The sequence below is a fragment of the Pseudorca crassidens genome, chromosome 13, assembly GCF_039906515.1.
Source record: "Pseudorca crassidens isolate mPseCra1 chromosome 13, mPseCra1.hap1, whole genome shotgun sequence".
NCBI classification, from domain to species: Eukaryota; Metazoa; Chordata; class Mammalia; order Artiodactyla; family Delphinidae; genus Pseudorca; species Pseudorca crassidens.
In genome coordinates, this window is record NC_090308.1 from 43191633 (window position 1) to 43204177 (window position 12545).

General features: G+C 39.1%; 1 protein-coding gene across 1 annotated transcript; it reads left to right on the forward strand.

Annotated features, from left to right (window-relative positions):
- TRAPPC3L (trafficking protein particle complex subunit 3L) lies at positions 1-2663 on the forward strand. The gene is made up of 2 exons (XM_067702944.1): positions 1-174; positions 2544-2663. The coding sequence occupies exons 1-2, from the start codon at positions 1-3 to the stop codon at positions 2661-2663; spliced, it is 294 nt and encodes a 97-aa protein (XP_067559045.1).
- Positions 2664-12545: the final 9882 nt, after the last annotated feature.

The following is a 12545-nucleotide window of genomic DNA, read 5'->3' on the forward strand; positions in this document are numbered from 1 at the left end:
ATGTACTTGGGAACTACACCAAGTGTGACCTGTAACAATTCAAGCAGAAATGAATTTTCGCTGATTCCAGAAAAGAATCCTCTGGTGGAGTTTGTGGAAGAGCTCCCTGCTGGGCGATCTTCTCTGTGCTACTGCAGTTTACTCTGTGGGATTATCAGAGGGGCCCTGGAAATGGTAAGGCACAGACTCTACTTTGCCAGGTATATTCATTATCTAGTGCAGTGTAACTACCCCCAAATGCAGCCTCTTAAAACAACAAATATTTATTATCTCACACAGTTTCTGAGGATCAGGAATCTGGTAGCAGCTTTGCTAGGTGGCTGTGATTCAAAGCCTTTCACAGCTTAATGCACATGCAGTCAAGCAGTTGGTCAGGGCTGCAGTCTCTGAAGGCTTGACTAAGGCTGGGAATCTACTTCCAAGCTCAGTCACGTGGCTTCAGTGCCTTTCTCGCAGTCGGTTAGAGGCTTCATGAAGTTCTTTGTCACATAGGTCTCTTTGTAGCTCTAATCACAACAGGTGCTGTCAACTCTGGGACAACGTTGGAGGGAACTCCCTGAATGATAGGAGGCGGGGTCATTGTGGGCCATCTTGGAGGCTGGCTTCCACACCTGAATTATTCATTGATTTAACCAAGACAGTGATCAGCAACTGTTAAGAGGCACGGAGCATACACAGATGAACAAAACACAGTTATTGCCCTTCAAGAATCTTCTGTCCAGTAGAGAAGTCAAATGACTTAGGGCCACGGGAGGACCTGGGATGGGGTGGGGTGGAGTGGGGTGGGAGGTGGGCAGGGAAGCTTTCCTACGGAATCTCTGAGCTGACATCTGAAAGACAAAAAGCAGTTAGGTGAAGGTCTTGGGGTAAGAGGAAAATAATATTCCAGGTAAAAGGAGGACCTTGCCCAAAGGCACAAAAATAATATTTTGTTCAAGGGACAAGGAAGTTGAACTAGTTCAGTGTGATCCACACATAGATTGGGGAAAAAAATCAGGTCTGAAATAGGATAAAGAAGTCTCCAGCTTTCATGGGTAGCAGTTGATTATATGTGCTGAATGACAAATATGTATCAGACATCATATGGTCCCAAATATCCAAACAATTTCAATGTAGTCTTTTTGATATTTTAACTGATTTTCAGTTAAAGTATGACAAAGACAAAAAAGATCTTATGGGGAAGAAATGAGAGTGAATTTAGCTTCCATATTTCAAAGTGCATTGTACATCCTTCTATTGGATGGTGAGAATCACAAAAGCATGGTGTCCTGGCTATTGTAAATAGAGCTGCAATGAACATTGTGGTACATGACTCTTTTTGAATTATGGTTTTCTCAGTGTATATGCCCAATAGTGGGATTGCTGGGTCATATGGTAGTTCATATGTACAGTGCACTTTGAAATATGGAAGCTAAATTCACTCTCATTTTTTCCCCATAAGATCGTTTTTGTCTTTGTCATAATTTAACTACTAGGTATTTTTTACTAGGTAATTTTGCTTATATCTTATCTATCCCAATGACTTAAAATAGCTGAACAGGTACTCTATTGAGGGTAGGTCAGCAATATGCTGCTCTTATGTGAGTATATATATATATATATATACACATATATATTTCTTTTTCTTTCTTTTCTTTTTTTTTTTTTTTGCAGTACACGGGCCTCTCATTGTTGTGGCCTCTCCCATTGCGGGGCACAGGCTCTGGACGCGCAGGCTTAGTGGTCACGGCTCACGGGCCTAGCCGCTCCGCAGCACGTGGGATCCTCCCAGACCGGGGCATGAACCCGTGTTCCCTGTACCGGCAGGCGGACTCTCAACCACAGCGCCACCAGAGAAGCCCAATGTGAGTATATTTTAATGAATAGAGAAGCAAGCCCTAGGGTTTACTTCAGTGTCTGGGAAATGAGAAATGCTTTATTGTGGAAATGAAGGCCTGGGTATCAAATATCCATGTCTATAATTTCAATTTTTAATTTTATACTTATAATTTATTTAGTTGGTGTTTTTTCACAGCTCTCAAAGCCATAAGTAATTGCTAAATGTTGTTAGGACAAGTGATTATGTTATTGAGCTAATGACAGAGTGATTTATAGCAAGTCAATTGGAGAAAAATCATTTTAAGAAGCCATTTATCCTTGGAAGTTCTGCTTGGCAAGGCACATTGAGTCAAGGCTATCTTTGAGTTGGGAATTTGTGTTCTTCCTGAGATGGAGCCTTAGTTTAGACCCACACTGTGAACAAAAAGGGGCCCACATCCTGGGCTTGCCCCAGAATCAAGCAGGTTGAGCCTGTCCTGGACCACCCCTCTCTTTGCAGACTCACACACAGAGCTGACCACAGCCAGATCATCAATGGAGGACGCACAGTAAAGGGCCCTTCATCCACAGAAAAAGCTCTTTTTTTATCATTTTGTAAAGAAAGTCAGCTCTTTATGGGGTAAATCAAACTGAAAATAAAGACCGAAAAAATTAGAGGTTGTTTTTTTTTAAACCTGAATGACTCAGGCCTGTTTTGCTTTGTTTTTTCTTTTTGTCTTTCCTAGGTTCATTTAGCTGCTGATGTTACATTCTTGCAAAACAGACTAAAAGGTGACAGTGTGACAGAAATAGGAATGACATTTCTGAAAATGCTGGATGAGGAAAAATACAGACGGAAAAAATGAAGAATAGCATGCAAAATGCCACAGGCTGGCTGGCTGAGCAGTTAATATTAGCTGCACATATAGAGCCATAGAAGTTTTGAATTGTTTAATAGCATGGGGTTTAAAAGACTTGTAAATCAGCCAGAAATTTGAAATGCAGGGCACTAAGATTTAAAGCTGTTTTTTTCTTTGCTTGTAAATCACACATTTTCAATCTCGAGTCCGCAAGATTTCATAGACAAATAACTCCTTGTAAAATAGTAAGCATGAATTCTACATATTACATAATCCATCCTAAGAGAGTCTGTTTTTTTTCATTTTCTTATGGTAATGAAAAAAAAGTATACGACCTACACAGTTGGTGTATTTATCCCTTCTTACTGGAAAAATGGATGAAATTATACAATATCAATGTCACTATATAAAGACAGTTTCTAGATACTGTATATTGCATTCTCTATAGGAACAGTACCATTTGTGACAATTTTCCATATTTTTGAGAAGCTGTAGATATGACTTTTCTCATATATAGGCTTGGCTTATAGCTTCGGCCTCCTGAAGTTACTCTTGACTTGTAATCATCAAGGCAAGCTATTAATTTGAATGCTAATTCTGAAATATTTTAAAATAGCATTTAATTTTAATTCATTTAATTTTTAGATAGCTGGTAATAACCAAATTCCTTCCTTTTCTCAGGAAATATTACCGATGGTCAGGCCAGGAAATAAAATGAAAGGTAAAGAATGTTCTTTGAGAATACTTTCTTATCCCAAAGCTTATTCAGTTAGGAACTTTAGTATCATTTCTATCCCCTAAAAATCGTACAAAGTGTATTTTGTTTGTGACCAGAACATTTTTAAAATTCAAAATGTACTGGATTAAATAAATGATAATCTTTACCAGACCATAAGCATATAGCAGTCCAGAATCTACTAGGCTCTGCAGAGAACTCAAATTATAAGTAAAAGTACCAATTAGGGTGGCACCATCAGTTAAAACTGGTGTAAGTAATAAGGTAGTGGTAGACCTCAACTAGGTCTCAAGGATCCTGAAGATACAGTCCCAGTTCTGTTTCTAGTGGCTTCAGCTGATCCTGACTAGTGGCTAATCCTGGGCAAGGCACATCGTCTCTCAGCCTCTCTCCATCTCTGTCTCTCTGTCAGTCTCTGTCTCTGTCTCTGTCTGTCTCTCTCTCACTTATCTGTAAAATGAGAGGATTGGATGTAGTAAATATCTAAAATTGGGCTTCCCTGTTGGCGCAGTGGTTGAGAGTCCATATGCCGATGCAGGGGACACAAGTTCGTGCCCCGGTCCGGGAAGATCCCACATGCTGCAGAGCGGCTGGGCCCGTAAGCCATGGCCGCTGAGCCTGTGCGTCTGGAGCCTGTGCTCTGCAACGGGAGAGGCTGCAACAGTGAGAGGCCCGCGTACGCCAAAAAAAAAAAAATCTAAAATTATATCAGTGAGTTTAAATGACATAAACAACCACCACTGAAATTCTACATTTTTGGACTTTAGAAGGCTATGGGGAAATTGTTTGTTTCCCACCTACTCAACTATCTCTTCAAAAGGACATTGAGGTAGGTACTAAGGACAAAATAAGGTCACTGGGGCAGCTGCAGCATCAATGGAAGGACTTTCAAACCAATGCCACAGAAGACCAGGAGTAGAATCTGGAAGAAGAATGTTATCTGATATCAGAAGTGATATCGTAAGCCATGGATTTTAAACGGATGCCTTCAAGGATGTTTGTCGACAATCCACCCCAAAACTTATTTTGGGATGTTTCCATCTTCTGCTCAGTTTCCTCTTTCTCCTCTATAGTACACTCATCCCTCCAGAAACCCAAGATATTCATGTCTAAGGGTCTCCCTCTGAAGTTAGCACTCAACAAGCTGTCTTGAAAATGTTCCATGACTTGGAATATTCTCCTACTTTTCTACACCGTCATCTCCTTTCTTTCCCAACCCAGCCATCAAAATTTGCTTCTCCCGGTCCTTTTATTACCCACCCCCTGAAGGCAGCTAATCTGATACTCTCCGTGGTGCTGAGTGTTGGAACTGGTGATTGCTTCAAGATGGGGTTTGTTCTCCATACTTTTTTGTTTTCCTCACCCTGGAGAGGGAGGCAAGTCTCTTGGCATTGAATTTATGCTATGAAAGATGATCTATATAACCAAGAGAATGGCTCGTTTGTATTCAATCTTGAATTGCTCCATCTTGAAGAATGCAAGAATCTAGAAAGTGCTGTTCATTAGAATTATGAGAGACACATATATAAATTTTCTAATAACCACATTAAAAAAGTAAAAAGAAACAGGTAACATAAATTTTAACAACATATTTTATTTAGACTAATTATCCAAAATATTATTTCAACTTTTAGCTAATATAAAAATGATTATAGACATTTTACATTCTTTTTTATACTAAATCTTTGAACTCTAGTGTGTATTTTACACTTTTAGCACATCTCAATTCAATGCTAAGTTTTCAAAGTTTACAGTAAAATGCAGTCCTACCAAAACAATCAAACTGTGTTTAGTGTTGTTTAGTAGCTTCAGTTTTTAAATCTAAATTAATTAAAATTAAACTAAAATAAAAATTCATTTCCTCAGTCACACTAGTCACATTGTAAGTGTGCAATAGCCATATGTGGCTGCAGCTACTGTAATATGTACACAGGTCTAGAATTCCCAGTCAAAGATCTATTGGATCTCCTTGACCTTGGACACAAAGAATAAGTGGGGAGGATCCAGGTTCATGGAGATGAATAGAAAAGATAAAAGGTAAAGAGAAAGAGAACATCAGAGATGCATGAAATTCTATCTCTTCACAAACTGAATGAAGATTCAAAAAAACAAAAATGCTTCATAGTAAAGAAAGGTTGCATACCACCCCCTGGGCTCCAAGTGTATTTTCATTGCCTTTGTGTAAAGTTGAGTCTTTACACAAAGAACTTGTGGAAATTGCACAGTGTAACTACAGAGTTATATACTATTTTTATTTCATAAAAGCCTTCACTCTGAACCCCAAACCTTAATCAATGCAGAGATTTCTGTCATCTTGGCACAGCCAAAGGGAAGAAAGGTTTGGGACAGAGGGATAGTTTCGTGCCATTCAAATGACATCACCAGATGGTTCCTCGAGCTGTTTTCTGAGGAGACCTGCCTTGGTTGCCTGTTCACTGTTTAAAGATGCCAGGAATCAGACATACTTCCCTCAGCAGCCTGCACATTTAATTATTGTCTTCTCAAATCTCTCAGTTTCATCCATTAGTTATTGGAAGCCTGGATCTATTTAGCAGTTGGAATGGACTATTATGAATAAGTGGAAAATTCCCTCTTCTCCTTGTTTATGAAGGACCAAAGCAGAAATTTGGAAAACCAGACACTTGAAGTGCAAATATAACATTAAAACTTTTGTAACCAAAGAGGTCCCTTTAACCAAGACCTGCTAAATGTCGAGTAGCACAGCAAATGCTGAAAGATATAATGTTATTCATTGTTAAGAGTCTCTGGAGTTGGGACTGTAGACTCTGGGTGGTGGTGAGAGTTCACAGCTTCGTCCACCAGCTATGGAGGCTAATTCATTTCTTCTCAGTAACACTGAAGGAGTCCCTGACGAGGGCACCCTCCCAGTCCTAGAAACCTGGGACAACAAAAGACTCCCTTTTTAAAAAATGAACCAAGTTTTCCTTACATGGCTTGGTTGCCTATTCCTTTAAAAAAATCTGTCCAGTTGCTGCACTTCCTCATTCTGGTAAACCTTCCAGAACTTTAACTGGACATGACCAATGGTCAACCTACAGTGGCTATGGCAAATAATCAGCTGACAGAAAAGGGATGCAGCCAGTATAATGCACACCTCGAATGATCTGAAAAGGAAACCGTTCTTATTCAATCAGTAATAGTTACCCTAAAATTGAAAACAAGCCATAGCCACAATAATCATTGGCAAAATTTTATTTTTCAAGTGTTTCACTGACAGAAGACAAACAAAACGCATCAACCATTGGAAATCCTTCACTAAAAACAGTTAAGAAATAAATGTCCTAGGATAATTCCTTGTTCTCCCTTAAACTCAGACTCTATTTTTCCCAATTAAATCTTTCTTTGCTTTTCTTCCTTCAGTTTCTTTTGTCTTCCATTTTTTCTTCTAGGAGCTCTGTTTCCACTACATACACTTCTCTTTCTTCCAAAGAAGTCTCCCTGCAGCTCCTTTACTTCCTTTTTTATTCTCCGTTTCAGTTCCTTTATTTTAATTATTCTTCATGTATGGACAATTGTTGGCTGCCTGTATGTTTCCCTGTCCCAATAGAATGACATGTTTCTGTTCAGGTGCCCAGCATTTTATTAGGCAACGCAAACCATCTACTTCAGAGGAAGTCATCCATACACCCAGCTTCATTGCTATTACCTAGGTACAGTGGCTCTTTCCCAGTTTAAAATCTTGCCAGTCAGATCTAAGCCAATCGTGACACGGCATTCCCCAGACCACAGTCATTGCTGCTGACATAGGGAGGGGGACAAGGCTGAATGGACTGAAGAGAAGAAAAACCTGCCTGTTACATGAGGCAATAAATTTACTATATTCCTTAAGTAGTAGAGTTGGGTTTCTGTTACAGTAATGCAACAAGGTTCATTGCATGATAACTATGTGATAGGTCAGATAATTTGCAACATATTGGAGTACCAAAGAGAATAAACTGCTTATTATTACATTTTTCACATGGTTGAATGCTCAATGAAATAAAATTTGCATTGACAATAGCTCTTTTCCTCACAGAGAGGAAAAGGTTACAGGACAGAGAGAATAGAACGAGCATTATGGTGTGCATCCACAGAGCACAGGTTCCAGAAAAAGTAGATTTCATAGAAAAAAGACATTTTCAATCAGTGGTAGCTCCTAAAAAAAACAAAAAACTCATACATTTCAGGTTCTTCCTTCAACTATTTCTACTGGAAACTTAAGTCACATCCGGAGTCACTTGAGGATTTCCAACTCGGAATCCTTCTGATTTCTGGAGCCTCCCAAGTGGCCTGAATCTTTCAAGCCAGCAGACTGTACTTAGTGACTTGCTATTTCCTTGTAGCATGTGAACCACATAGATTTTAATGACTTAAAAGAGGAAGTGCTAATTCCCAGTGGTCCGTATTTGCCAAACAATAGAAGCATCTGGAAATGCTGCTTTCTTGGTTTGGGATTCAATTAAGATTTTTATCAGGTGCTAGGCACGTTAATTATGTGGTATGTCACTTAATTTTCATAATAATCTGTGAGGCATTAAGTTGGTAACCGGGAGAGAAAAGGAGTTGGATATGAAACTACAAAGGGCTTAAATTTGCCTGCCTTAAGTGTATTATTCGTGGGACCGGAAGTCCAAGGAGTTGGCAATGTCTCCCGAGTGTCTAGCTTGGGAGGCTGGGTGAGGGATGCAGGAAGAGGAGGCAGCTTAAGAAAGAAGATTAGATTAGGTCTTGAGAGTGAGGCCCTCATGATGGGATTAATTCTCTTACAAGAAGAGAGACATAAGATCCCTCTCTCCTGGCCTTCTGAGGATACATCAGGGCAGCCATCTGCAAACCAGGAACTGAATCTGCTGGCACCTTGATACTGAACTTCCCAGCCTCCAGAACTGTGAGGGATAAATGTGTTTTGTTGTTTAAGCCACCAAGTCTATGGAATTTTGTTATAGCAGCCCAAACAAAGACAGAGTGCCAGCTTTGAAACTGGACAATTCTATGTTAAAATATTTGTCTTAAAATTTCTCTATCCTGATTCTTCTCCTCTATTTTAGCTGGCTATTAATCCTAAGTCTCCTTCATTCTCCTCCAGTTCCTCTTTCTTCCCCAAATTCTGATATATGCAGGCTCCATGGTTGGCACTTTTCTCAAGGTAGATATTTCTCCTGGACAGTAGAACCCTTACACAGAAAACCTCTACAGGTCTCGTGTTCTCTAAAACCTTCCCTTATCACCTCTCTCCAACTCCTTAGTCAATTTATATCTTGCCCCCTTCCATAAATACCTGAGGCAACTCTCAGAGAAATTATCTCTCTACTATTTCTCTGACATGTACACACATTAATCTTTGCACAAATCCCATTGCATTTTAATTATTTGGTTCCAGGGCTGCCCATCCCCTGCTAGACTATGATCATGTAATGAATGCTTAATAAATATTAATTAAATCAATCTGTCTCCCGTTTCAAAAGTTTTTGGAGTGACATTGCAAAGAGAAAGAAAGGCTAAAATGAAGAAAATCTATTCAATAACTGGAATATTGTTTTTCATGCTTTAAATCAGTAGTCAACAAAATAGTCACCAGAACTGATTAAAGTTGTCACTAGAAATTTTGTTTCATCTCAAAACACAAAAATATTCTCAAAGAGCAGATTATTATGGCTCCAGTCATAGGATTATTTTTCATCAGTTCAGAAAACACTGGAAGATCTTAAGTGAAAGTTAATATCATGCAAGTATTCCTCTCTGTACCTGTAAGGACCATATCTGAGGGGCCCCTGGAAAAGGATTTGACATTGCAAAAGACATAAAGCACCTATTAGTAACATTGGTGACATTTACAGACTCTTTCCATACATTTTAGTGATTATTTTAGTAATTATCTTATTTCTCTTTTCTTTTAAAATTTACTTAAAAAAATGTATTCGTGCAAACAATCTAAAGCATCAGATGAGAGTGTGAATCATCTGCCTGCCTCTCCTCCCTGACCTCCATCACTTTTACCTTTTACCGTTTCCTGCTTCACCTCAGCATCTCCTCTCTACTCTTGTGACCGATTCTTCTGTCATTTACTTCACCTTTATGCATAAAATGCTTATATAGCTCTTTATTTTTTCAGTCTGAGATATTATTTTTTTATTTCCGCACAAGAAATGTAAGGCTTTCTCACACACAGTCTCCATCCTAACCACACACATAGGCAAACTTCCTGACTGCCATCCCTCCTACTAGGGCATAATCGGGGTTAGATCAATATTCGGTGGTTACATTGCTAAGACTGTGTAAACACTATTGACCACTGGACCATGCAGCACACTAAGGGTAGGTTTCCTTTCCTCTACAACTTTTCCCTAGAGTTAATAATAGAACAGTCTTTACATTTTCTTAGCTTTCCCTATTCTTATCAGTAATCCTTAAATTCTTCCCCCACGTGCATAAATCTCCTCTTAATATTTTCAAACACATTAAGTTCTCTATCAATTTATCTTCTTAGAGATAGTCTCTCTCAAGCCTTTTGATGTTGTCTTGTTGCTTACCTACTGCAGTGGGAAAAAAACGTACTCAAAATTTAAAATAAGATTTTGATGATGCTGAGAGCTGCAATTCAGGAATGAAGAAGTGGTGATTACTAGCCAGTAGTTGGGCATTTACAAATCCAGGTTCCTTAACCCATCAAAACCACAGTTATTTTACACACGAGTACAGTGTAAAACTCTCTCCAAAAATTGCCTCATGGTCAGCAAGAGTGTCAACCTGTGACACTCAACTAAGAGCAAATGAGATATAATGTCATAAAACAACAGGTGGGAGAATGGACCTTAGAGACATAAGTTACTTCAAAAGGCAGTGAATTAGTTACCCTTTGCTGTGTAACAAACCACCCCATAATATTAAAATAATTAATGATCTAACAACAATAATTATCTCACAGTCTCTGGGGGTCAAGAATTCAGGAGCAGCTTAGCTGGGTCATTCTGGTTCAGGGTTTCTCTCAAGGCTGCCATCAGGATGTCAGCAGAGTCTGTAGCCATCTGAAGGCTTGACTAGAGCTGGAGGATTTGATTTCGAGACAGGCCATTCACATGGCTATTGGTAGGAAATTTCAATTTCTCACCACATGGGCTTCTCCTGAGGCTGCTCTATCACCCTCACAACCCAGCAACTGAATTCCACCAGAGAGAGAAATCCAGGAGAGAGAGAGAAAGGAGGCTGCAACATCTTTTATGACCTAGGTTCTGAAGACACTTGATATCATCACTTCCACTTTTTTCCCATTCATTAGAAATGAGTCACTAAGTCCAGCTCACAATCAAGTAAGGGAATTCATCTCTATCTCTTGAAGGAAGGAGTTTCAAAGAATCTGTGGACAACGTTTTATAAACACCACATGCTATTTGAAAGATGTCACAGTGATTTTCCAGTAAAATATTAAGAATGCATAATTTTGTTGTGTTTAACTTTCTTCCTTTCTAAACCTTGACTAACCCAGATAGGGTTAATCTTATTATCAGTGGTTAATTTTACCGTCATTCTTGTCTTCTCCTCTCACTATCCTCTTAGAGATTCCCTTCTCCTCTATCTTCTATGGGATCCTTTGTTTCCTTGATCCTATGACTTTCCTTTCTCGGTGTCCTCCCTCTTCTGAAAGAGTGCATACCTTAGTAGCTTCATGATAAAGAGTGAATAGGGGATAAAGTTTGTGAAAACATGATCATCTAGCTTCCAGATATTTTTCAGAAGTTCAGTGCCATTTGATTTTGGATTCTTGGTCTATTATTTCTATCTGGAAAACTTTAGGATCTTCTTATCCCCATTGTTCCAAAATTGCACCATGATGCATCTCACTGTGACTCTGTGTCCTTCTACTGTGCTGATCACCTGATGAACTCTTCAATCTAGAAATCCATCTTCCATTTGGTGAAAACATTGAATTATTTCTTTGATGATTTCTTATCCTATTCTATCCATTTTCCCTGCTTTCTGCTAGGCTTTTATTAGTAGGATGTTAGATCTCCTAGACTAGTTCTCTCTCTCTCTCTTTTTTTTTTTTTTAACTTTTCTCTCTTTTCCATCTCTTTATATTAATATTTTACATCCTGGGAGATTTCCTCAAGTTTATCTTCCAAACCTTCTATTGCATTTTTTTTTTTTTTTTTTTTTTTGTGGTACACGGGCCTCTCACTGTTGTGGCCTCTCCCGTTGCGGAGCACAGGGTCCGGACACGCAGGCTCAGCGGCCATGGCTCACGGACCCAGCCACTCTGTGGCATGTGGGATCCTCCTGGACCAGGGCATGAACCCGTGTCCCCTGCATCGGCAGGCGGACTCTCAACCACTGTGCCACCAGGGAAGCCCTATTGCATTTTTAATTTCTGCTATCATGTTAATTTTCAAGAACTCTTTTGTCCTTCAAATGTTTTTAAATACAATTCTATTCTCATTTCATACATGTCATGTCTCCTGTTACATCTCTAAAATCATTATTGGTCGTCTTTTTAAAGTTTTCTTAGGAGTACATAGTGTCTGTTTCCTCCAAGTAACTTTTTCCATTTGTTTTGGCTTCTGCCTCTCATACTTTTTTCAAATCTCTGGAGCTCCTTGGTTATCCACCCATATTGGATAAAATATGAACTTTAGTGGAGCTTGTAGATTATGGGCTTCAACATAGAATAATAAATTGAGGGACTTATTATATTATTTTTTATCTTAATAAACATTTTACTTTAGAATAGCTTTAGATTTATAGACCTGGCAAACCACTAATTTGTTTTCTCCTCTTCTGGATCATTTTATGAGGATTCATTGGGAGTGGGGTGCAGACTGGAGTAAGGAATTTTTTTCCAAAGATTCCAGCTTGGTGATTTTTCAGCTAGGATTTTTGAAAGTCCATCAAAGTACATTATTTCTTCTCCAGTTTCACTTGGTCTCAGCCCTGCTGGACTGATCTAGACCTGGCTTTGACATCTAGTTTCAGAGTTAAATACCCTACTTTCTGACTCTCTCAAGAGTTGGATAGCAACTGAGTTAGAGAGTTGGGAAAAGCAGGCAGCTATGGGAAGGATCCTTAATAGCTTGGCTTCTGACATTCTTCTGTCTTATGGGGCTGTGACAGGGGAGTGTCAATAGTTTCTTCCGGTCTTTCCTGGAGCCAGATATCTC

Excerpts from the sequence above, each read along its gene's own strand:
- TRAPPC3L (XM_067702944.1), top strand. The coding sequence starts at position 1 with ATGTACTTGGGAACTACACCAAGTGTGACCTGTAACAATTCAAGCAGA. Across the intron at positions 175-2,543 it reads TCAGAGGGGCCCTGGAAATG|GTTCATTTAGCTGCTGATGT; the intron begins GTAAGGCACAGA and ends TGTCTTTCCTAG.